Source organism: Eurytemora carolleeae, unplaced genomic scaffold, assembly GCF_000591075.1.
Source record: "Eurytemora carolleeae unplaced genomic scaffold, Eaff_2.0 scaffold829, whole genome shotgun sequence".
Taxonomy (NCBI): domain Eukaryota; kingdom Metazoa; phylum Arthropoda; class Copepoda; order Calanoida; family Temoridae; genus Eurytemora; species Eurytemora carolleeae.
Window position 1 is genome coordinate 95,787 of NW_019396759.1, and position 27,506 is coordinate 123,292.

A 27,506-nucleotide genomic window follows, 5' to 3' on the forward strand; every position below is an offset into this window, starting at 1 on the left:
TCAATAGACTCAATAGTTAAATATTTAATTATCATAATCAAAATAGTTTATCAACTTACTTAAAAAGAAATACTACTATAAGTACAGGAAAAAATCTCTACATAAATATAATTTTTACTGTACCATGTATACATTTTACTGTACTTGGGAAAAATTTTCACCCCTGACTAGGCAGGTATATATTCCTGAAAATCCTGTCTAGTCTAAGTGAAGGGTGCAATACAGGTTGCTTCAGAAATATTTAGATCTCTTCTGCATATGCGCAGTCCAAACACATTTAGAAGTTATTAATATCTATACTTTATTGACAGTATATTCTTAATAACCTGTCCCACCCCCCACCCTTCAAAAAAAAATCCTAATAATTGAGAACTCTTTTAACTAAATTTGCAGTGTGCACATTATAACTCTCCTGCAAAGTGTTAAAAATTGAATTTCACTTTTAATGGTTTAAAGGAATTGAGTTTTAGATAAAATATTTTTTACTGGGAAGTTAACTTTATGAAGGGGATTTAGCCTTCATTGCCTTCATTTTGATTGTTTTCACACAAACTGTGCAAAGTGGGAGGTTATTTTTAAGTAACTTAACATCCCCCTGTTGGGGTAATAATGGGTCCATAATTTGCCAAATGGTGTTATACAGAAAGCAAACTATAAAATTGTATAATCAAAATTGAAAATTTATTTTTATTCCACAAATCAATAATTAAAGTAATGATTAATATCACAGTCTAATTTGTTTCTAATATCGACAAATATGGAATTGTCTTAAAATGTGATTGTTCTTCATATTCTACTTAATTTTGTACTTAGAATTAATAATACATTAGCAAAATGCTTTGCAGATATTTAAATGTTTTTCATAATGTGTTAATGATTAAATTATAAGTTGTTTATTAGGATAATATAAATGTAGATTTATTGCCTTCACAAAATAGAAGTACAGAGCTGAAATAAGAATTTAATCCATGTTAAATTTAATTTGATTCGTAAACTATTAATGTAATTCAACACATATGCTTTTAAAGTCATAAAATTGTTTCAATACTTAAACATCTATAATATAGGTCTTATATCTTGGTCTTCTTGATTTTAATAGTTTTGATGGTTCTTGAGATACTGTATTTCTTAACATGTATTGAACTGGAAAAGCTGATTTTACTGTCTTCTGGGGCTCAAGTGTACTCCGCAAAGGTTCCAAGGATTCTGGTTCCTCTGCAGCTTTATCTGGATTCTCATCTGCTCCAGCATAATCTAAACCCTCCAAAGCCTTTTTTAGATCTTCAGTTATTGAAGCAAGATCATTAACCACTGGTCCAGCAGTTGTGACATCATCAGGGACAATTATTTTACTTTCCTCTGAATTCCCAATAATACAAATGTCTCCTGAGTCTGAACCAACAGCATTTTTTACCCAATCAACAAGCTTACTTGTTCTAATAACACACAATTTTAAACTACAATGACAAAAAAGTCCCAATGTAAATAAATGCCAGAAAATATTTAAATTATATTAAGTTAAGAATTTTTGAAGGTGAAAAAGTTTCCAGAATATGAGGTTAAAGCAAAACTTGATTTTCAATACTAGTGCATTTTATCATCTGTTCTAATGTGAAGTCAGCCTTTTATTATTTGCATATAGTACTTTATTTTACGTAATTAGCATATGAGACAGATACAAAATTTTTTGCCAAAATACGAAAGTGGAAGATCAGAGCTATAATCTTTAGAAATGGACACCAATTTCAGAATCGTTAAGGTTCACTCATTTAATGGTAGACAAAATTTCAACTTTCCTGGCTTTTGATTGGCTGTTCTGGTTTCTCTCCCCCCCCCCCTTGATTGATTGGGTTATATGTATATTTGTTGATAGAAAATTAAGCTTAATTTAATCTTGAAATTAAAATGAATTGATCTGGATATCCACAATTCTAAAGTTTTCAGCTCAGATCAGTAAAGACTTTTTCAAAATGATAACCCTTAAGTCTGTACCTTGCATAATGGGTTGGGTTATTCATTCCCCCACAATTTGACAACAAACCTCTACCACCACTAACAGCCCCTGCAAACTTCAATTAAATTACTGTACAAAATGGAAAAAAAATTCTAAAAGTCTGATTTAAAAACATGTATGTAAAGATTTAGGCTATATTCCAAACATTACTGATCATTCAAAATCACAAATTTGGATTTGTACTGCTCCTTGCTAGATTAAAAAAAATTAAAGTTTGTTTGCCTTTCTTGCTTATAGCTACAAATATTGAAAAAAATTACTTTAATATTCTTATTAAATATTAATCAATAATCTTAATTAAAGATGTTATCAACCAACCTAGAACTACAAATTTTCCAGAATTTGCATCTTTAATAAAAACTGGTCCACCTACATTAATAACATCATAGAACTGGAATTAGAAATCTGTTATTCATAAGTCTATACCTGAATCCCCATTGCAAGTACCAGCCGATGTAACATAAGGGTATGCCTCTAAAATTAAAAGACAGTTCTATTGATTTATTTGCGTCTGTGAGAATGCTTTAATAAGTGTGCGCCTACCATCTTTTCCATCCGTAACTTTTCCATCAGCTGAGATTTGATAGGTTTTAATATTTGTCTTTTTATAGTAACCGATGCATAAGACCTCTGGAAGGTATTCAGGAGTTATCATTGAATAAGAAGCTAACAAGAACTGATTACAAAGTTCATCTGAAAGAACATCAATACCCTCCTTACTTCTTAACACTGATGAGTCAGGCTCAATATTTTCATTTTCCTTTAGAAAGCAATCTTTTCCACAAAACCCCCAAGAGTCTGTTGATTGTATGTTACCAATGGTTGAAGCATCATCTGTGACAGGGCACCATCCTTTTGATCCTTCCTCAAATGATGTTTTTCGAAAACAATCAAATTGTTTGGATGAGTCACTTGCTGTTATTTTGTGCAAATTTTTGTTACTGAACTCATTTTCAATTTCTGGATTATCAGTGAAAAGCTTTTGGCATTCTTCCGTCACAGGAGGATTCACATCTGTATTACATTTGGAGTCTTTAACACAGTAATGATTTGGAGACGGACCAAGATCATCTGTCATACAAGGAGTCCTGTAATACCTTCCAAATCCTGCAAGCATAACATTTTGAATGTTGTCAAAGCCAGCGCCTAAGCTTGAGTCTTTAAAATCACTGGATGGAAGACAGGCTGGTTCTGCATTTGTTGGTGAAGCTAAATGAATTAAAGTGATATCATAACCTCCATAGGTACCATAATTTCCTCCCCCTCTGTAACTATTCTTGTGGCGTACAACATATTCTATTGGAAGCTTTTCTCCTTTGGAAACATCTGCCACTTCATTGACATTAGCTATACCAATATATGCAAAAGCCTTAGGTTCAATTGGAAAAATGTGAATGTCTTCAGCCTCTGTAATCACACACTTGACCTTTCCCTGTGTTCTAAAAATTAACATTTATATATAACTTATTAAACTAAATATTTTTTATAAGTTTATCAAGATAAGATACATGAAAATAACGTGTTAGAAATCAGAACTAAGATATTAAAAAGTGCACACTAACTAGGGACTTTTAAGGTGATTAGAAGTTATCCTTTTATAACAAATCTCAAAATGTTAAAAGTTATTACAACTTTTAGTAAATAAGGGAACATTCATTTTAAAAATATTCATTCATTTATAATATCTTATCATAAATTCAAGTAAAAATTGAAATGATGTCTGTATCTGTCTATCTATCTATGTTGTATGCAAGTATTGCTTTGAACTTGATATTTGAGAATATACATGAAAAGTAAGTTATAGATTTGAGATTAATGGTGCACTTGATTTCTTTCTCACAAATTCTTTACTCTAACTGAATTAGAGTTTTATATTGAGATTAAATACCCCACAATAATCACAATAAATGAATAAAGATCTTGTCAAATAAAACAGAACTGTTCTTCACTTCATACTTGTTAACCGAATGAAACCCCACAACCATAAAAGTACAGTGAATTAAGGAGACCTTTTCGTATATAGGAATAGGAAAAATGACAAAAGTGACTAAAAACAATCTAATGACCAAAAAGATTTATATTACCTTGATCCCAAGCATTTTCTCAATTAATTAAAACCAATGATTTATTCTGGATATCAGTTGAAAAAGAAGGAATATAACACAATTGAAGTAAATATGTTGTTAATGCCGTGTAAGAGAATTACAATACAAAACTTGAATTTAGTGATTTGTTATAATTCTTATCAATACTTTACTAACTTGGGGTTTGTGAAAGGCTGCCCTTTTGCAGTCTCCTCTGCACATGCTTTCAGGTCATTCGTGTCAACCAAGAACAAAATACAATGGGCTGCACTGACTATCCAGTCCTTAGAGATAACTGACCCTAAAAACGGCATTGTTGTATTAACTCTATTCCAGCTGGGGGGGGGGGGGGAGTGGTCCCTGGGACACCCCCTGACGTTTTTTAGAGATAACTCATAAACTAATGGTCTGAGGCTGTTAAATTTTGTTGACTTTTCTAACTAAGACATATCCTTCACTTCACCAAATCTTGGCTTTTATACCTACTGCCTCAGGTATTCTGACTGAATGCCTTATTTTACCTTTACCCTATATCTATAATTAGACCTACTTTCCTTCATAGGATTTATAATTTTTATAGCTCTATGGAAAGCCTTTAACAAAAGGAAGCAGGCTGAAGAAATTTTGCAAAGATTTTTGCACTGATGCCTTTCGAGAGAATTTTCACATTTTCAAAATTCCTTGAATTTGCTGTGGTAAGGACCAGAAATGTACATATTATCATGTTGGCTCAATCTTTGTTTTTGCACATTTTTTGCTTAATTACTTGATATTGCAATGCTTTTTGTACAAGAAACACATTAGACAGATTATAATTATTTACAACTACTTAACAAGGAAGTGAAGGAAATTTTACTTTACAAAAAGATTCCCAATTATTAATTTCCACAATTTTTAGATGAAAATGTGTGTATTTCTCAAACACTTTGAAGGGCATAAATACTTAATTGTCCCAAGGGACATGAAATAACTTAACTTCCATATCAAAGGTCAGTAATGTTGGTCAAAAGGCAGTAGATTTTTAAAATCATGAGACAAACCCTGTTTAACAAACAAATTGGGGGAATAAAGTACAGCTGTTTACAGCCAAACAATAAACCCACCTGTGCATGAACTGAAGTCCTTATCAGTTGCAGCTAAGGTATATCCCACAACAAAAGGATATTGGGAAGTGTCAGCCCTGGCAGCTCCAACAAGACGTATCCCGGATGAATTTCCTACAACTTCACTGGCTGCATTTTCATCATAGTTGTAGACATCCTGAACTCATTCGATCAATCAATAATCTTATTTGACATGATTTTATTCAAGATTTTAATTTTGTCCAGTTTGAAAGAACTCTAATAACCTTCCACCCCTACTTTTGTGCTAAGGATATTCATATTAAAGGTTTATAGAGATATCCAATTACAATACAAGAACAACACATTAAATAATTCATAAAATTCCATAATTCAACAATTTACCTGTTTATTAGATATAAGTAATTAGTCAACAAAAATTATTATTTTCTTAATTTAAAATATTCAAAGTTGAGTAAATTTTACCTGTGAAAAGGACATGCCAAAAAATGCCAACATAGGTATCAAATATTTTTCCATGTTAAGTCACTTTTTAATTTAAAGCTCTTGTCTGATCAATTAAAAATTTTAAAAGGACATAACTTCTCGTTCCAGCCTTAATTGAGAACTAAGCTTTGAAATATAAGAAGCATCAGCACGCATTAATTGATATATAGTGTTTCATAAGTAATGAACCTCAGGGATGATTCACTAATGAAGTCAAATGATTCTGATATATTTTCTCACAGCTTTACCCAGTCTAATAGGTAGTAAAACAATCAGATCTGATTATATAATAATGATAATTATGTAATATAATGATAATATAAATAAAAAGGATGTTTCTGATTCTGAATCTTGATCACCTATATTTTCATCTTTTTCTCTGACCTTAACTTTTTTCCTTAAAGTTCTAAACTGAACTTGTACCTAAACCTAAACATGTTGCTCAATTTTATTCTGAACTGAAAGCTTAAACCTAAAAATGAAATTGTTCCCTAACCTGATTCTGAACCTGAATTGGGCCCTGAACCTGAACTTGAACATGAATCTGAACCTGAGCACCTAAACCTCAGTCAAACCTGATTCTGAACCTGAGCCTTAACATGAACCTAAAACATTGCAAAATCTTATTTTCTACATGTTTTCATTTATTAAAATATGCATTAGTTTTACTTTGGCAGAATATATGAAATATTAACAGTCTGCAGTTAATAATCCTCTGTTTTCATGTTTTCTGCCAAAGTAGAGTCAAAATATTGCATTATTTGATGAAAGCAAACTTATAGTGAATAAGATTTTGCCTTTTTTCAGATTTGGCTAAATCCATTACAATTTTCATTAAGAAATTCTCAAGTGTACTTCACATAATAATTCAAGGTCATCTGTAAAGATTATATGAAAAAAGCTTGGCACTTAAATTCTAGTGAAACAAATCATACCCTGCTAACTGCGGCAAAGTTAAGAGAAAGCATACATTTTTTTATGTATAAACAGGAAGATAAAACATCTGAAACATCTTGAAACTTAAATCTTGATTTGAGTCCACAGAAATGAAGATATCAGAAACAAACAGGGAAGTTGTATGGTAGATGATGGACTTGATATAAAGGAAAGAATGGAGCAAGAGATCATATTTTTTTCCGTACATTTTGATTTAACAAGCTGAACAGCTTACACACTGTTTTAAACATATTTTTGATGAATTACACTAGAAAGTGTCAGAATTATATGACAACCCATATTTTAGTTTCAAGAAAGTTATAGTCTGATTTATAGTAAAAATTGAAAAATGTCTGTACCTTATAGTTTCATAACAATTTTTTTGCATTAAAATTTTATTTCAATCTTAGTGACAATGCTATGTTGAAAAATATTTAAAAATTGTCTGATTTAGCAATAGTCATATTTGGTTTAATTTTTTGCTTAAAGTATTTAAAGAATTGTGCAAGACAATTATTTAACTTTCAATCTCTAGCCTCTGGTCGCCTTTAGTTAACTTTTTCACCACAAGGTGTGTTCCTTTGCTAAAGCAGTATATAGTTTACAACTAAAACATCTACTTTTTTACAGTCAACTATTTAACATAAATACAGGGTGTCCCAATAAATTAGTAAAGTGATTTTGTATAGTGATACCTACTGAGAAAGCTGTAATCTGTAAGAGTTTTGTCTACTATGTTCACATTTTGTTTGTTTATGTTTTGACTGCATACGGTTGTTCTTAGTAACACAAGAAAATTACAATATTCAAACAGAGTAAACTTGTCCCTCTTCACTGTTCATCTTGCGGAGACATTATTATACACACATCTTAACAGTCTTTTACCCTTTTCATAAAATAAACTCAAGCATACATGATAATATTATGGCCTTTTGAAATTAGGTATTACAATGCTAATTCATAGCGAAGAGGATATTGAATTTGTCGCTGAGTTCCCATGTTTTTTGGGACACCCTGTAGTAACAGGGATAAATACATTTTGGAAATAAGACTCAAAAACTTATCTTTTGATTCTAAAATGTGCTAAAAAAATCATAAATGGTTTTAGATATCAATTCCAACATATCTCTATACTTAGTCCCATCACATGAGTAAAACAGATACTGAAAGATACTAAATCTGATTAATCCAGATAGCGAAAATTTTTCTATTTGATTGTATTCTTTTAATTCTTGAACATGTTTAACTTTAAAAATTAAGATTCCTTTACAAAAGAATAGTCCAATGCAACATCAGAAATTTCCAAATGGGAGTAGCACTATGAGTATAGTGCATAAGTCAGATACTACGCTAAGTATCATCAGTAAAATCTCAATAAGCTGTTGAGCACTTCAGAAGCTCATGAGCTACTCTCAGTAGCATCAGTCAGAATATTCATATGCTCTCATCTGAGTGGTGAGACTATAGGTCGTTTTAATTTAAAACAATGTTGGGCTAATGATCATTTTTAAAAGCGATAAAAAATTATTGTTTTTTATTTTGTTTTTGTCTTTTTAGAAAAAATGATGGGTACAACAACTGCATGAACCATTTGATTTGAACTTTTAAAAAAATAAATACGGAAAGTCATTATGATTGTTTTTAAAAAAGCGTTAGTTTTCAAAACAGTTTTGCAAATATATTTTTTTTCTGATCTTAGGGGTTTCAATTAAAAAATGTATTTATTTAAGTATATATTTAAAATTCACAATTCAAAAATTTAAGAGGTATGTGAAGTAAAGTTTACTAATTGTAACGATTAACAAATTGAAACGATCATTTTCAAAGTGAAAACGATCCATCCCTACTCGCTACTGCCCTGAACATTTTAAACTCCAGCGACCTCTCAGTCAGTAAAATGGAGGTTAAATAGTCTGGATTTCAAAGATCAATAAAATATAGATTATCTGTTTGATTATGAGCTAAGTTCAGCCATTAGGAAACTGACAGATTCAAAGATCAATTTCTTTGGATAAAAAATGATTAGTGAGGCAATTCAAAAATATAATGCATTTATAGTTTTGGGTTTAAAGTATGATATTCAGATTGTTGCATATAGAGATGGGCATTTTTTTTGTTAACAAAGAAAATATTTTAAAAGGAACTAATTAAATGTTGGTGTTGTTAGGAAAAATTCATAAACAACGATAGAACAACAGGATCTAGTAGGGATGGATTTTTTCACTTTTCTGAAAAACTGATTGTTTTGAGAATTGTAGTTTTCAAAAACTAGAATGTTTAAAATAGATCATTTTATAGTTTTAGTTTGCTGTTTTTTGTTTATGAAGGTAGGCTGTTTTTTAATTTTTTATGATAGTTGAAGATCATTAACACCAGTTAATGGCACCCCTTCACTAGCGACTGATAACGGCAATTTTTCATAATAATGACATTACATTTGATGTTGACAACAGCTATTTGTTCACAATCTGCCTTTGTAGACTAATTTATCTTTATACACCAATCATGTTGGTGACAGAAATTATTAATCATTACCATATCCAATAACAAATCAAATCAAATCAGACTTATAGGAATGTCCTGTATCCATACTCCAAATTTAAGATGACTATACTAAGTCATAAATGAATCCTGGGTTAATTATTTGCTATTATAAAATTAAATTTAGAGTGTTCTTACACTCCTTACAAAGCATGATAGACAAAAAGTACCATTCTTTTAAAAATGTGGTTTTGACCCAAAACTCTTTACAATCTTTAATTCAAATTTTTACTAAATTAATGGGTAGTTTATGAACAATAAACAAACAAAATGAAAAAGAATGAACCCACCCATCTCTATTTGTATTAAGTTTGCATTCCTGGATGACAGTGTATCCTCTACATCAGTTTTGTATCAAGTTCCCATCAATTCCAGAAATAAAGATAAATAAATATCATATCATAACCATGGAAACAACTATGCTATGGCTGCTTTTGTTTCGATAAGAATCAATTTAACACATATTTGTAAAACTTATGCTCAATGTGTTATATTTTCTGTGGAAAAATAAATCATTAGATTAGATTAAAAATAATTTTCAAAAAGAAATTTTAGGGGTTTAGAAAAAAAAGTTGATTAATGGAATTGAGTTTTTGCCACAGCCTCTGATTTTCTAATCCCTATATCTCTGAAACCTGATGTTTTACACTATTGATATTTACAACTATAAATTCTATTAGATCAAAGATCCCATCAGGTTGCAAAGATATAGGGATTAAAATTTTTTAGTTTGTGGCAAAAACTCAATTTCCTATGTTTTAATGACTTCACACAATTACAAAGAATTTCTTATTTCCTCATTGCTTTTTAATGAAAGAAATATGGATAAGCTCATTTAATCCAATGCATGCAACTGTGTGTTTCCATGACTTTTTAAATGGATCTATGGTATTGTTGGATAGTTTTAAATCATTAAAAAATTAAAAGCGTATCAATAAAATATGTATATTTCTCATTAAAAATTTGTTACAAGAGTTTATATACAAAATCTTGTAGGTCCAATTAACATGTTATTTAATCTTTAAATGTATTCAATTATGGGTGAAGCTCTCCTTGCCCTGCCTTTCGCTTTTTGTTTGCGAACTGCTTGTCTAATTTCATCTTTAAGCTTCTCTAAGTAGTTTGCTGCTTTTCCACTTATTGGCCTGGGCCTTAATTTTCCTCCTAATGGAGCCCTTTTGGGAACTCCTGCTGAAGGTCTTGCAGCATTTAGTGCCCTTTTAGGTGCTGCTTGTAGAGTTGGTGCAGTTGCTTGACTTGCTGCTTGCCTTTCAAGGGGTGCTGCTTGCTGTGCAAGGGGAGCTGCTTGCTGTGAAAGGGGTGCTGCTTGCTGTGCAAGGGGAGCTGCTTGTACAGCTGGCTGAGTGGCAGTAGGTTTATCACCTCCAACCTCACATACATCTTTGCTATCAGGGCCCATTACTTCTTTTACCCAATCAGTTAATTTGATAACTCTATAAACACATTTTCATTACTGTTGTTCAACTTACTTTCTGAATTAAATAATCACCTTGCATAATGTGTAGGGTTATTCATTCCTCCACATTTTCCTAATCTTCCCCTCCCACCACTAACAGCTCCTGGAAAAAGTCTTTTGAACTTAAATTTTTAAAGCAAAAGTCTGTTTAACAAAATATTATAAATAAAAGCTTAAGAAATATGTTTAACATTAATAAAATTGTCCTTTCCTGTAGGTATAAAAAAATACAATATATAGACCCTTTAACAAAAATTTTTACACACCTAGAACAACATATCGATCCGATTTGGCATCTTTGACAAATACTGGTCCACCTAATGAAAAAATCAATTGTTAATCAACAATAATCTTCAACTTCATTACACAACTTACCAGAATCCCCGTTACATGTTCCTGCAGAGGTTACATAAGGATATGATTCTAAAAATTAATAGTGTTATCTTATTATAATTAAAGAGCATTGCTGAAAACTTACCATCTTTGCCAGCCAAGGGTTTTCCACCTGGTGATATTGAGTAAGTTTTCACGTTTGATTTTTTGTAATAACCTATACACAATACTTCTGGAAGATATTCAGGATTTATCCCACCATAAGAAGCAATGAGAAATTTATTACAAAGCTCATCATTTAGAATATCAACATTTTCTTTGCTTCTGAAAACAGATGAGTCAGGTTCTACATACTCCGAATCCTTAAGAAAACAATCTTTACTACAGAACCCCCATGATGAAGTTCCAGTTATCTCTCCTATTGTAGTAGCATCATCTGACACTTGGCACCAGCCTTTTGATCCCTCCTGATAAGATGTTTTTCTAAAACAATCCACTGGAGCCTTTCCTTGTATCTGCAATGTAATCTTATGTAAGTTTTTGTCACTAAACTCTTGCTGTACTTCAGGATTATTAGTAAGAAATTTGTTGCATGTAGCACTGACAGGAGGATTTTCTTCGGTGTTACATTTTGATTGTTTAGCACAGTAATGGTTTGGAGATGGGCCAAGCTCGTCAGTTTGACAGGGTTCCCTGTAATATCTTCCATACCCTGCTAGCATAACATTTTGAATATTATCAAATCCTTGTCCAAGGCCTGAGTCTTGAAAACCTGGGGCTGGAAGGCAAGCTGGTAGCACATTTGTTGGGGAAACCAATCTTAAGAGAGTTATATCATATCCACCGAATGTTCCATAGTTTCCACCTCCTCTGTAACTGTTTCTGTGTCGTACAATGTATTCTATTCGTATTTTTTCACCTTTATCCACGCTTGCCCTGTCATTTACATCATTTATACCAATATATGCCTCAGCATGTGGTACTACAGGATAAATTTTGATGTCACCACTCTCAGTAATTGAACACTTTACTTTAGATCCCATTCTGAAATTTTAGATTACATCATGCTAATATTTTTAAAGACTTAAAAATAGTGGAAATACTTGTTTAGGTGAAACTGTCCGTTTGCAGTTAGTTCCGCACATTTTTTCAAGTCCTTGGTGTCAACCAAGGCTAAAATGCAATGTGCTGCACTCAACACCCAGTCTTTAGAAATAACTGATCCTGAAAAAAATAATAAAAACAATTTATGCTTTGCAACATTCTTTTGATGTAATATAAGAATTAGTTTGTCCTTTTATAAAGTAGAAAAACTCACCTGTGCATTGTGAAAAGTCACGGTTTTTCATTGCTGTTAATGTAAAGCCTATAACAAATGGAAATTTGGCAGTGTCAGCCCTGGCAGCTCCCACTAGACGGATCCCATCCCCATTGCTCTTCTCTTTAGATGCTTCTTCATCATAACTGTATTCTTCCTGTAAATGTGTACATATTTGAATGTACACTCATACATACATGCCTGATGTATACATCTGTGTTTTGAATCTAATCTAATTAATCTGAAGTTTTGATACTAATCAAAGAAAGCTATATAAAATAATCAATTAAATTGAATTGCATATACTGCTAATTATGTGCTTTGTTACAATTAATTGGATTAAAATGAGAGTTTCTTTTAATAATTCAAGACAAAGTATCTAATATGAAATATTGATCTTTATTAATTGGCTAAGTTAATCACCTTGCCATGAAGAATCATTCATCAAGACTTTTTTGTATGATAAATAATTAAAAACTTTATCTAAATATTTGTTGAATTTTAATAAAACAATGCTTCAGAAACACAAAAAAAAGTTTTAATATTTGACCCTATCTCAAATTACAACCCCCAAGTGATATGGAGGTTCATTACAAAAATTAAAGAACTGTTATTTGTGTTTTGTTTTTTAACAAATATTAGCATGTGGCACATGTTTCTGCATCCATTATTTAGGGCTTTAAAAAAATAAGTAAATCTGTAGCTCTAAAAATGTATTAACTATTTTTTCTAAACACTAAACAACCTTTGGACTGTCATCTACTAAACCCTATGTCTCAAAAAAATAAATCCTAAAATGTGTGTACAATTATGAATTTTTAAAAAAGTAAAAAAGTTTGAGCACTCTAGTATACGCCATTAAAATTTAAGTTATAAACCATAGTGATACAACTAACATTTAAAAATGATCTACTTCAAAAAATTGTCTGAATAATCAAATTGTTTTGTGCTTTGTTTTTACTTCCTTTTTACTCTAAATGTATGCTCTTCTGGGATTTTGAACAAAATTTGCAAAAAAAGCTATCAAATTCTTACTGATAAAACTGAAGTCTGAAAAAGTATTGCAATCAAGCAGCAAATCACTTTTATCATGTTTCCACTTTAAGAATTCTTGTTTAATCAATTATAATTTTACAGCACATATTTTCTTGTTCCGACTAAATATGAAACTAAAGCTTGAAATTTAAGAAGCAAGAATTTTAATATGATATTTAATTGAGATGTAAGTGTTTTAAAGTACTGTAAGAATAAACAAATGATTTCCCGATAACTTTTAAGTCCAAATAAATCCAGTTTAATGTTAAAAGTCAAAGCGAAATGTTAATGTAACAGAGAAAAAATGGTAAAATCAAACATAAGAAAGTTAGTTCTCCTAAAGTAGTATTGAATATCTCTAACCGGCAAAGTTTAATTTCATTCTTTTACAACTTAATTATTCAATACATGTAGAAGATATTTATCACTTAAATCTTTTTAAAATTAATGCTTAAACCTGAACTGTTCCCATGATTTTCTCTTGGTTGGCAGTCTTTTTTGAGTTGTAGCCAGATTGTGATTGCCCTTCCTAATGAGTTTTGGTCTTTGTTGAGTATTGGACAGTGGAGGTCGCCCCTGTGATAATCCCAAGGTAGCCAAAGACACGGCAGCAGAGTTTTGAGCATCACAACTTAAACTCGTCAAGCTTGCTTGTGGTTTGGATAAATTTGCATAGGATTCAGTTGCTTCCACTCCTGCCGGATTACCAATCTCACACAGATCCTTTACTTCAGGACCCATCGCATTCTTTATCCATCCAGCAAGTGCTTTAATCCTGAAGAGAAATTAAATCTAGTAATGACAACAACGGACCAATTCTGTAAGTAAGAATTTATCTTGCATAATGGGTTGGGTTATTTATTCCACCACCCTCTACCTCCACTAACATCTCCTTAAAAGCTTTTCATTCTAATTTACCCAATAAAATGAGGACGTCCTGGACAAGGTGTAGGGGATCATCAAGACTCCCCAAGACCCCCAATTTTCCAAAAAGTATTAAATTTCACCAAATATTCTGTAAAATGAGAAATAACCATTAAAACGTTTGAAAATATTGTGTCAAGTCAAAATTAGACTCCTTCCCCCCAAACCCAATTTAGCCTGCTCCCCCCACATCTGTTAGAGGTCTTTCACAAGACCTCTTAAGACTCTTTCCAGTTTTATGAGGATGTCATATTTCATCAATATGTGTTATGTCCCACCCCCAGGTTAGCCTGTTCCTCCATATTTAATCCACATCTGTGGGAGGTCATGGTCAAGACTATTCAAAACTACCTCCAGTTTTACAACTTTCCCAGGCTTTCCCTTCTGAAGACAAAAGTCTTACCCCCCCTCCCCCTTCAATATGCTGTCACATGGTGGACTTGATTTTTCAAGCTGTGAAAATGCTGTCTTTGGAATATATCTGCACATTTGTAATTTTTTAATAATAATAATAATAATAATAATATTAATAATAATAATAATAATAATAATAATAATAATAATGTTAATAATAATAATAATAATAATAATGATAATTTTTTTTAGATGTTGCATGTCTGAAAACCTAAAATATCACATTTTTTTAAATCCGTTAAAAAACGTTTTCTAAAAAAAATAAAATATTATAAAATATAAACTATATACAAATGTGGCGCAAGATAATCTATGACTATAGGTTGTAATATCTGAATGATTTGTTTGAAATTAAATTGATTTCTTTACGGTCTAAGTCATATGTTGCAATTTTCTGAATTTGTATGGGCGCTATGTTATTCGGTATGAGACATCTTTAACAATTTTCTCCTCTTAGACGCAACAGAAGTAAGATTAGTAGCGATCAAAAGCGCTTTTTTATCCCATTAACCCTATACCCCCTTTCATTTTTCGCAAACACTCCCTTTAAAACATGCGATTTTTCATTCAACAAACAAACTACTCATTTTTGAATTGATTTTTTTAAATTTTGAATTGATTGTTTTTAAAAAAAAAAGTTGTTGACAGAATTTTGCTGATGAATCTGAGTTTATTGACAATTAATTATAATTTTTTTTTCAGGAACATGTTTTTTATCACAAGAAATAACCTGAATTTTTATTTGGACCTAAGGTTTTTCTGATCTAAGGGTTTTCCAACAAAAAAATTATTTTGTCTAACAAAGGTTTTTAATGATTATTAACAAAGGGTCATCATTAATGAAGGTTTTCAATCGTCAAAAATTATAAAAAAACGATCCTTCATTATTGAAACAAAGAACAAAATCAAAAAAAAAATACTTCTAAATTTTTAATTCAAAATAACTATCATTTTCAACAAAGATTGTATTTGTTTTTCATCGTTTTAAAATCTAAATTTTTTTTTATTAAGTGAAAACAATCCATTCATAAATATATCCTTAAAAAGTTCTTAATTTGCAAAGATAATTTTGTCTCACCAGAGTCCCCTTTACAGGTTACTGCAGATGTAACATAACGATGTGTTTCTAAATACAAAGAAATAACGTCTAGTAAAATTGAAAAGAAGTTTTCTAAATTTACCATCTGGGCCTGCAACAGCTTTGCTCCCAGGTGGGGTGGAGTAAATCTTGGTGTTTGATTTTTTATAATAACCAATACACAACACTTCTGGAACATATTCAGGGTCTATTTCATCATAAGAAGCCAGGAGAAATTTATTACAAAGCTCATCATCTAGAATATCAATGTTTTCTTTGCTTCTAAATACATTATCATGAGGTTCAACGTTTTCAACATTTTTCAGAAAACAATCTATGCTACAGAACCCCCATTAAGAAGTTTGTAACAACTTTCCAATCTGTGAAGCATCATCTGTTACTAAGCACCAACCCTTTGAACCTTCCAGGTAGGATGTTTTTCTGAAACAGTCCACAGGCTTCTCTCCCTGAGACTGCACTGTAATCTTGTGTAAATTTTCACTGCTAAACTCTTTTTCAACTGCAGAGTTATTTGAAAGGAATTCTTTGCATTCTGGACTTCTGGGAGGGTTTGTAGATGTGTCACACATAGACTTTGATTCACAATAATGGTTTGCTGATGGGCCCAACTCATCAGTCAAGCATGTTGGTCTGAAATATTTCCCATATCCCCCCAGCTGAACATTTGAATGTTATCATATCCAGATTCAAGACCCGAATCTTTAAACTTAGGAATTGGAAGGCAAGCTGGTTCCACATTTGTTGGTGACATCAATTTTGCCATAGTGATGTCATAGCCTCCATAAGTTCCATAATTTCCACCTCCTCAATAACTGTTCTTGTGGCGTACAAAGTATTCTATCTGAATTTTTTCTCCACTTTCTTCACTGACTTTATTTTGTATTTCATTCATCATGATATAGGCTTTAGCAATAGGATTGATGGGATAGATCTTGATATCTTCAGTCTCAGTAATCACACACTGTTTAGACTGGTTCTTTCTAAATTTGTTACATGTTGTGTATAAATGAAAACTATCTAAATAAACATTATGTTGATATTTAACTCATCCTCTACACCCCATATGCATCAGGCTAAAATTGTGCACTAATAGCTGATAGAGAGGGAGAAGGGGCAAGATATAGTAAAACATTGTTGGATTCTTGTACACTGAATTAGTGATCTATGTGCAGACTGCAGACAATGGAAGTTTTTATACAAATAATTTCAATCTTGAAAATTTGAAATCAATTTTGAATTAGTATTACTTCTTGAGTCATCAATCAAATTTATCTGACAGGGTATGACGGCAAAGGATATCAAAGAGGTATTAATCCTCAAGTGTTCATAAGTGTTTAACAAGGAAAATATTAAAATTGGTAGGGCATGGCATTATTACTCCTAATGTTTTTCAATTTTACTGTGAGGTACTACTGTAAAAACTCCGCTCCAGAATTAAATTTATCAGCAAATTAAACAAAAGTGTTTCCTAGGATCGTCAATAAAGAAAAGCGACAAGAAAATTAGAATTTGTTCTACAAATAAAATTAGGAATCTGACATCCATACATACATTTAAAGAAGTAATCACTGTATGTTTGTTTATTTGTTGGATTATGAACCCTCTGACCAATTTGCCTAAAATTTTGCTTGTGGTATTTGTTAAAAAGTTGTAGTCAAAAAGCCATAAGTTGAGTAGGTTGACCTTTAAAGGGAGAAGTTATTTAAAAAGCAAAGCTAGATTCCCTTCCTAAGCTAGTTATAACATTTGTTAAAACCTACTTGTTGATGTAGGAACCCCCTTGAGCTGACACTTCAGCACACATCTTCAAGTCCTTTGTGTCTACCAGACTTGAAATACAATGTGCAGCACTGAGAATCCAATCCTGGGAAACAACAGATCCTATAAATAATATGTTTCACCATTTTTTCACCAACAATACTGACCTATGATTCCCCCAACAGACAAAATTGGTCTAGCGAACCCTTTATTAAGTAAAATTCCCTTACTTTCCCTGTACAGTAGTTGTAAATAATTATTACTGCCTTTTCACAAACATTACTGACATTACATGATTTCCCCAACAGAGGGTGTGTTACATAATGTTCTTGGGACAATTATGTGAAATAACAACACCCTCTGCAAATTTTTTGGGATAAAATTGGTGCATTTTCATCTCAAAAGACAATAAAATTGTGTACATCTACTTTTTCGGGAAATTACAAATTTTAGATTACCACGGGTTCCCACAACCAATTTTATCTACTAAATATTCAGAGCACAGCAAATTGGTTTGAGAACCCTTGATAAAGTAAAATTCCCTTAACTTCCCTGCAAAGAAGTTGTAAATAATTATGAGTGGATGGTGTTGTTTTAAAAATTCATATTTCTAAGGGAAACAAAGAAAGATTTATTCAAAAGGTTTATTTTAAAATTCTTACCAATTTTGAAAAAATTCTTTACCAAATTTGAACAAAAACAATCATTATTTATAATGGTTTTACTTTTTAGTTTCAGAAGCTTAAAACTAGCACTAAGTTAGTTGTTTTGTAACTGAGAAACAAAAGGAAATATTAAAATTAAACCATAAACATTTACATTCAATAGTTTTATTTTTTTATTTTTGATTATGAATCATTGAATACTATGCCCATCCAAGTTTCAATATTAATAATTTGTCATGTATTTTTACTACATTTTACTGGAAACTTTCTCAATATTTATTCTAAACATTTGCTAGCATCATTGTTCAAATAATTTACCCTCAAATACACAAACACCAACACCATTGTGTAAATAAAAGTTCAGAAATATCTTAATTATTTGTTTTTAAAATGTTTACATTTAAGACTCCATAATTCACCCTTAAATACACCAACTAAAACTAACATACCTGAACACATGGACTGCTCTCCTTTCTCACTGGCCATAATAGTAAACCCAACAACAAATGGATATTAGGCTGTGTCTAGGGTTTCCAACGTAATAGATTACTCTCTTACGCGTAATTACGTGCAGTTACGCGTAATAATTTTCATTTCGTGTAATTTCGCAGGATTACGCGTAATTGGGGAAATATTCATTTCGCGTAATTACGTGCAGTTACGCGTAATAATTTTCATTTCGTGTAATTTCGCAGGATTACGCGTAATTGGGGAAATATCCATTTCGCGAAATTACGGCGTAATTTTGCGTAATTCCTACAACGTAATTTCGCGAAATTTCATAATGATTATGCGTAATAATTAAAACTATAATTACGCGTAATTACGGCGTAATTTCGCGTAATTTCTACGAAGTAATTTCGCAAAATTGCGTAATAATTACGCGTAAAAAGCGAAACTATAACGGCCTAATTTCGCGTAATTTCTACGAGGTAATTTTGCGAAATTTTGTAATAATTATGCGTAATTAGCGAAACTTCAATTTCGCGTAGTTTCTACAAAGTAATTTTGCGAAATTTTTCCTTAATTACGTCTATGAAATTTTGATGTTTTAACTTTTAATTTAAATAAAACAACTAACTTACAAGATATTTCTGAGAATTAATATGTACTTTATTTATTACGGAATTGTTACGTAATACGTAATTTCGCGTAATTACGCCTTAATTACGCAAAACTAGACTTTCTTTCGTAAACATAATATATGCGTAAGTACGCGTAATGCTCCTGCGTAAGTGAAAGAAAGTGTTACGCGTAACGAAATTACGACTGGAAACCCTAGCTGTGTCAGACCTTGCTGCTCCAACAAGACGAATCCCATCTGTAGAAGTTTTTTCTTTAGATGCTCCTTCATCGTAACTATATTCCTGAGTAAATTTTATTAACAGAGAACCTTAATTTTGGTATTTCAGGTTTGCTTTCATTCAAACAGGAATTAGAGGGATCTGGGGCCTTAACATTTTGTGATTAGATTAAGTTAAATCACTTTTTTAAACTTCACTAATTTAGCTACATTTCTTTACTTATTTAGGTCCCTGGAAACATATTCTTTAAGCTTCTACTTGTATAAAACAATATGCTTTTTATGATATAAGTTATAATCCTAAAACACTGATATTCAATTTGATGTAAAGTTGATACCAGAATAAAAGGGTATGATTCATTTATCTTTTAAAATGGGCAAACACTTATGTAAGAGGGTAGAGTAGTTACTAAATGCTTTAATGTAAAATTTTATATAAATATTGTCTCTTAAGTCTCATCTACAGTGCACTGAAATCTACACAACTTTTAAAGTAAGTAATAACATTATTGGAAAGCCTTGACTTCAAAGTGTTGCAATGCCTCAAACTCACTTTTACTTTTTTCTAGCCATAGACAAATATATTTAAAATGCAACGCACTAGTTTTTAGCTTAAGCTTGAAAGGAGTAATTGGAAAAATACTGCTTTGCATGAGAGCATGCACATGTTGGTTTGCAGTGAATTTGTTGAATCACTAAATTCAATCTTTATTCTCTTAAAGTTATAACTTCTGCTTTAGCTATCGTTTTGAAAATCAATGCTATGACCCAAAATTTCTCAAAACCCATTTTTTGGAGTTTTATCTATCAATATCAGATTCTAACAGATCAATATTTTCTGCTCACACTAAATATTTAACTAATAGTAAACTTGAAATTTAAGATTTAAGAATTGTAATGTATAACTAATTGATCATAATTTTATTCTGGCTGTATGCTAAAAATCAAATGATAACACATAGACTTTTAAAGGAACTGTAAGCTTACTTACAATTTCAAAGCTTTACATTAGATTTCTTTCTAATTTATGCAACAATGACCTTAACACAGTTATTGGTAGAAACTTCCATTGCAAATGATTGTTCTGTAAATATTTCTGATCTTAGTAAAATGTTATTTGAGAAAAAAATGAAATATTTTGATGTCCCATTGGACCATGAAAGTTCCCGTTTTACAAGAACTTTTAAATACAAGAACGAATAATTTATATGTCGAAGGATTCGATGCTTACGTAATAACTGAAATGAAAAATATGTTATGTAATGGGTAATGATCAATGTCCCCTATTTGTGCATAATTTTGCATATTTTTCTTTTTTCTTTTCTAAAACTATATATTTAGAAATTTATTTAAACAAATTTAAACTACACCCTTTATATATGTATTTATATCTTTGTGTGTGAATAAATCTTCATAATATAATAAAGATAAATAATTGTTTTGCAAAATAGCATTACCAAGCGAACAGAATTAACTGGGAAGTTAAAAATTAGTTTAGAAAAGTCACCTTTAATGTCAGCTCAAAGTTTGATAAAAGTTGACTTTTGATAACTAGTTCACAAACTTTTCATCCCAATTTTGAAATGGGGAAAACCTTGTGAAAAAAACCTGGATAAAAGTAAACTTTTTCATAAAATGTTGTACAAAAGTTGATGTTTCATCTCAATTTTGAACTAGTCTAAAACTTGGAACAAAAAGAGATAAAAAGTCAACTTTTTCATCACAGTTTTGAACTAGTCAAAAAGTTGGGATAAAAAGTCATAAAAAATCGACTTTTTCTTCTCAGTTGTAAACTAGTAAAAAACATGGGAAAAAAGTGGTAAAAAGTCTATCAGTTTTAAACTAGTCAAAACTTTGAAAACAAGTGGTAAGAAGTTGATTTTTCATCCAAGTTTTGAACTAGTCAAAACTTGGTAAAAAGCAGTAAAAATATTACTTTTTCATCCCAGTATTAAACTTGTCATAAACTCGGAACAAAAAGTTGTAAAAAGTCAACTTTTCAACCCCAGTTTTAAGCTAGTCAAAAATTCAACTTTTTCTGGTCTTTAAATTTGACTTTTTCACAACTTCTATTGGAAAGATGTTGCTTACCAGATGTCTCTACATTTTATATAAAATTATTCTTTTTAGCCCTATGACAGCTAGCATTTTTAAGATTTTTATGATTTTTGATGGAATCAATTTGTAAGAATTCAAAAATTTACAATGATTGATTGATGAATAAACGTTGATATGGGCCATGAATATGTATGGGTGTGCCAGTTTAAATATATGTTTTTTTAACTTTAATAATTTATTTTAATTAAATTTTACAATATTTTTAAATTTCAATATGATATCAGATGGAAACATTTTGAGACTTCTATATTTCTTGTTTTTTCATTCTTTCTTCTTGATTGTCCATTCCTTGTCCATCCTTCAATCATACTTTGGCTAATTTTGGAAATATAAATAAAGAATTTTTTGGATGTTTTCCACAGCTAGCAAAATTGCAGAGGCAGAACTATTTTTTGGAGCCCTGTATCTAAATTCTATATATTGAGAGTGGCAAGGTTACTCTCTCCCTTCCCTGCATTCCTAGCTAACACAATTTCAATAAAATTTTCTTGATGGAGGGGGAGAGGGGTGAGGGGGCGTTTAACACATTTTCCATTTTTTTATCTTGAGTAGGACATAGAGGGGGGGATGGGACGTCTGCCATCCTGTGTATTTGTCTTTATTTGCTATCGGTGAAAAAAATAGATAGTGTAAAGCTCAAATCCCCTTCTAATTTTTCCTGTTCAAAGTTTTCTTCTTCTTTCTTGTTTATCTTGCTTTAAGCAACCATCTCTACTGTCAAGAGATTTCCCTTCTACTTTTTTCTTTCTGTTCAATTTTTTCTTTCCTCTTGCTTCTTGTTACTTGTTTTTACACTTTAAGGCCTTTCCAAATAGTTCTTTTAACATTGAGTTGTGGAGCAGGTAGGAGAGAGATAAGGAGGTTTGTATGAAGAAGGGTATAGGGGATTTCTCCCTGTGATCCTTCATTTTATACTGTTTCCCAGTTAGGGGAATTAAGGAATTTACCCATAACTGCACCCCATATGCAGGTATCTTCCATGGCAGTCCAGTCCTCACATCTGGTTGAGTGAAAACTGGTATCGTTGTGCATGGCTTGTATTTTCACAAGAGGTTAAACTTCTCATTCAGTGCACCAAGCCGAAGATTAATCTTTGTTTTAATCTATGCTGTAGGATACAAGATGCGAAACTAAACTCAGCGCTTCCCCAGCTGCAATTCTGTGACTACATAGTAGGTCAGTTCTGCTTGAGAGAAAGCAGGCAACTGGTTTAAATATATGTTTAAAATTGGTAATACCGTAGTGTTTAAAAGTGGTAAAAAACTTTGACTTTGAAAGTCAATAAAAATAGTCTATTTAAACACATTTTAAAAATTTTACTTAAACTTGACTTAAAAAGTTGACTTAAAATCAACTTAAAAAGGCAAAGTTGAGAGTCAAGTTTTGTTTGTTGCATGGGTTCATTCATAATTTTGAGTGTAAAGTTTAAAACATTTATTGCAAAATAAAATATATTCCCCCCCCCCCCCATTTGGAACTTTAATTAAATTAAATTTCAAATTAAATTTAAATTAAAAGAATATGATTTATGAGGTCTTCTTTGTTTTGATTCCAATTTTGTCAAAGGCAAACCATCTGCTTTTTCTTGGGGTTTAGTTGGAATAATGTTGGATAATGTTGCTTCTATATCTTCAGGATTACCAATCCCTTGAGATGATCCTAAGTTTGTCAACGGCACAGCAGCAGTGTTTTGTGCTACATGGCTTAAACTTGTCAAGCTTGTGTTGGGGTTGGTTAGAATTGCATTTGATAAAGTTGCTTCCTCTCCTGCAGGATTACCAATCTCACACACATCCTTTACATCAGGACCGATGGCATTTTTTATCCATCCCGCAAGTCGTTTAACTCTAAAGAGAAATTAAATTGAATTAATAGGCAGGGAACAGGAATAAAGGGAACGGAAATGGCGCTGGTCCGGCAAGAGAAAGCCAGTCGCACTGCTTTGCAGACCAGTACAGTAAACTGACACACACTCTTCTGGTACAGACACACAACATGACTACAGTCAAGGAAATTGTAGAACAATGTCGTCGATTATAATTAAATTTGAATAATGAGTAGTTTATTGTAATCTTAATAAAATTATATTCTTTGCATGAAAATTTGGCTTTACAGTGTTTACTTAAATATGTAAATAATATATTACATGTATATTAAACATATGTAAACAATTAACAATAAACAAATGTACTCTCCTAGACTGTACAAATCCCGAGATTCTTACGTACTGTATAAACCTACAGTACAAACCTTTGGTACAGTAAACTGACACACCCTCTTTTGGTACAGACACACACACATGACGTTTCCGCCCCCTGTTAATAGGTCAACTGTATTTAAAATTTACAGTGCATAATGGGTTGGATTTTAAATTCCATGGACCACCGTCCACAATGATGAAGTTAATCAATCATTTATTTTTACTGTTTCTCAATTTACTTTCTGAATAAAATAAATCACCTTGCATAATGAGTAGGGTTATTCATTCCTCCACAGTGTCCTAGTCTTCCTCTACCACCACTTACCACTCCTAATATAAAGCTTTTCATGAAATTTTCGGTTTTTATCATAGTCAACACTTTTACAAAAATTGTTGGATTGTACTTAAAGTATTGAGTTAGAAATATTTTTTTTTAAGTATGACATAAAAGAAGGTGGATTTGAAAAAATTAATGGCAATTTATCATAAATACAAAATGTTTACTATAGATGCCAAAACAGCTGGATGAAATTGGCTGGAATTTGTTGAGGGAACCAATGGATCCCACAGGGAGACATATGCTAAGAAATTGAAAAACTGCAAAAAAAACTTGGTGTAAATTTTATGGGTGATCAACTTTGGCCATTGCACTCCCCTCTATTTGCATTGGATTGTTTTTGAATATTAAAACAATATGTAAAAAGGCGATTTTTATGCATATTGAAATTGCCAACTGGAAACCAGTTTTTATAAAATTAAAAATTGAATAATTCACTAATAAAGGCCAATTTAATTTCTTCAAAAAACATTGATACTAAAAGATTTGTCTTGAAACTTTGAATTCAGAAATCATGAAGTTGTAAAAATCGTTGATAATTTAACAGAAATTTGATTACTTACCTAAAACAACAAATTTTCCAGATTTTTCATCTTTTACAAACACAGGTCCTCCTAAAAAACATGATTTTAAAGCTTTACCAATTATAATATCAACTATTGAACTCTAGAGTATACTATTTTTCTAACTTTTTTGTAGCGATGCATCTGCTATTCTTAAGCACATTTGTAATTTAAACATCACATTTTTCTTTTCAATTATTTAAGAAAAAAATCTTCTTAATAAATGATGATCTTGGCTCACCAGAATCCCCATGGCACACTCCTGCAGCTGTAACATACTGATAGATTTCTAAATACAACAGAAAAATAAATCAAGAAAATTTCAAAAAAGTTTGTAATACCTACCATCTGGGCCTGCAACAGCCTTGCCACCAGGTGTGACGGTGTACATCTTGATGTTCGATTTTTTATAATAACCTATGCACAAAAGCTCTGGTACATACTTAAGATTTTTTTTACCTAAAGCAGCCATTAAAAACTTATTACAAAGCTCATCATCCAGAATATCAACATTTTCTTTGCTTCTAAATACATTATCGTTAGGTTCATCATTTGAAACATTTTTTTTAAGAAAGCAATTTCTGCTACAGAACCCCCATGAAGAAATTTTAGACAGCTTTCCAATCTGTGTAGCATCCTCCGAAACTGAACACCATCCCTCTGAACCTTCCTGATAGGAGGTTTTTCTAAAGCAGTCAACAGGCCATTTATCCTGAGCCTGCACTACTATTTTGTGCAAATTTTTGCTGCTAAACTCTTTTTCAACTTCAGGGTTGTTAGCAAGGAATTCTTTGCATTCTGGACTTATAGGGGGGTTTTGAGAAGTGTCACACTTTGAATTTTTATCACAATCATGGTTAACTGACGGGCCCAACTCATCAGTCAAGCATTCTGATCTATAATATTTTCCATATCCTGCCACCTGAACATTTTGAATGTTATCATATCCAGATCCAAGACCCGAATCTTTAAAATCAGGAGTTGGAATGCAAGCTGGCTCCACATTTGTTGGGGACACCAATTTTGCCATAGTAATGTCATAGCCTCCATAAGTTCCATAGCCGTGTTCTCTATAACTGTTCTTGTGTCGTACAAAGTATTCTATTTGAATTATCTCTCCCCTTTCTTCACTGACCTCTTTTCCTATTTCATTCATCATGATATAGGCTTTAGCAATAGGTTTAATGGGATAGATCTTGATATCTTCATTCTCAGTAATCAAACACTTTACTGTCTGGTTTCTTCTAGAATAGATTTTCAATTTGATGTGCAAGAAAATTTCCTTATAGTTTTTTTGCAGCAAAAGTGAAATGGCTGCTAAATAAGCAACATTAATTCCCTTATATTCAATCAAAAATAGCTTATTTTTTAGTAAATATAAGCAATTTTATATTAGTTAATTTTCTTTTGCTGCCAAATAAACTAATTTTAAAAAGGGTTTTCATTTGCAAAAAAATTGTGCATTTTAATAAAAAGTACAAGTTTTTGCTTTATCTGCGCTACATTTTTGCTTGAAAGAAAAGCACTTTGCACAATCATTCTCAAACTTAACTTTGCGCAAAATTTCACCATTCCGCTTTTGCGTTATTCTTCTTTGCACAATTTTGTGGAACAAATTCTCAATAAAAGTTTAAATAAAAGTGTAAACTGTATAAATTAGTTGTCTATGAGATTGCACTTCTTTGCATATTTTTGTAATTTTTGAAAAGGAGCTGATTACTTGCCTAAAACTCTTTCTTTTTTGCAATCTGATGCATAATGGCACACTGCAAGTCAAGATGTGCGTGATATCACACAAAGTCGAGCAGTATTTTGACAATTACACATTTTAAACTTGATAGAAACAGAAACATAGAATTTTTAAAATGTATTTGTCTAGGCCTACAAAAAAGTATCAGTGGGTTGGTGAGGTAAAACCAAAGGCCAGGCCATTGCAACACTTCAAAGTCGAGACTGTATAAAAATTGAAGACTAAGTTTCAGTGTTTTTTCTATTTTAATCATATGCATTCGACTAGCAGTAGTCAATACTTGAAATATCAAAGTTTAACACCACACAGAGATTCAGACATCTAAAAACGTACTATACATCAATTTTCAATTTTCAACTTTCTAATTTCTAATCTATTAATCTTTGTCCCTCAATTAAAAGATTTTGTAACTTAAAGTAGCCCATTGGGAGCAGCAGAATCATAATTTATTTGTGTGTAAAGGAATTGAGTTTCTGCCACAAACATCTGATTATCTCTCTTTGGATTTTAATGTTGTACTTGTAGACCTCTGATATTTATAACTTATAAATTCTGTTAGATTAAATAGTCTGAGTTTGAAATATATAAGGTTCACACCATCAAGTTACAAAGATAGAGGGAATAGAAAATTTGAGCTTTTGGCAAAAAACTCAATTTCTTTTTGAATAAAACCTTTGAATAAATTTGCGCGAAAATTATGCAACTTTTTGCGCAAACAATATGGTCAATTTGTGGAAACCCTATATGAAAGTCAAAGAGAAAAAATGTTTTAGAATCTGCTTTATTATCACATATTTCTAAACCTACTTGTTGATAAAGAACCCGCCTTGAGCAGACACTTCAGCACATATCTTCTCGTCCTTTGAATATACCAGGGCTTCGAAACAATGTGCAGCACTGAGAATCCAATCCTTGGAAAGTACTGATCCTAAAATTACCATGCATTTATAGAAATTCAGTTTTTTTAATGTCTTTTTGCCTTACATACCATCCCTAATTTTGAAATGCCCAATTTCTGAATTACCTTTTTTTTATTATTCTTGATTATTTTTTAAAATTGGTTGTTATA

The 27,506-nt window shown here is 31.4% G+C and overlaps 3 protein-coding genes across 3 annotated transcripts; all 3 read right to left on the bottom strand.

Annotated features, from left to right (window-relative positions):
• Positions 1-877: 877 nt before the first annotated feature.
• On the bottom strand, positions 878-5,790 carry LOC111708309 (uncharacterized). Its single transcript, XM_023481643.1, has 8 exons — positions 5,646-5,790; positions 5,202-5,358; positions 4,276-4,399; positions 2,558-3,453; positions 2,441-2,488; positions 2,333-2,383; positions 1,993-2,062; positions 878-1,436 (listed from the first exon to the last, which is right to left on the bottom strand). The coding sequence occupies exons 1-8, from the start codon at positions 5,697-5,699 to the stop codon at positions 1,049-1,051; spliced, it is 1,788 nt and encodes a 595-aa protein (XP_023337411.1). The 5' UTR covers positions 5,700-5,790; the 3' UTR covers positions 878-1,048.
• Positions 5,791-10,072: 4,282 nt separating this feature from the next.
• LOC111708312 (uncharacterized) lies at positions 10,073-13,444 on the bottom strand. Its single transcript, XM_023481648.1, has 8 exons — positions 13,307-13,444; positions 12,272-12,428; positions 12,057-12,177; positions 11,099-11,997; positions 10,996-11,043; positions 10,887-10,937; positions 10,654-10,723; positions 10,073-10,597 (listed from the first exon to the last, which is right to left on the bottom strand). The coding sequence occupies exons 1-8, from the start codon at positions 13,361-13,363 to the stop codon at positions 10,165-10,167; spliced, it is 1,836 nt and encodes a 611-aa protein (XP_023337416.1). The 5' UTR covers positions 13,364-13,444; the 3' UTR covers positions 10,073-10,164.
• Positions 13,445-23,029: 9,585 nt separating this feature from the next.
• Positions 23,030-27,394, bottom strand: LOC111708303 (uncharacterized). Its single transcript, XM_023481633.1, has 6 exons — positions 27,245-27,394; positions 25,033-25,931; positions 24,929-24,976; positions 24,688-24,738; positions 24,048-24,117; positions 23,030-23,434 (listed from the first exon to the last, which is right to left on the bottom strand). The coding sequence occupies exons 1-6, from the start codon at positions 27,376-27,378 to the stop codon at positions 23,083-23,085; spliced, it is 1,554 nt and encodes a 517-aa protein (XP_023337401.1). The 5' UTR covers positions 27,379-27,394; the 3' UTR covers positions 23,030-23,082.
• Between the last annotated feature and the right edge of the window lie 112 nt (positions 27,395-27,506).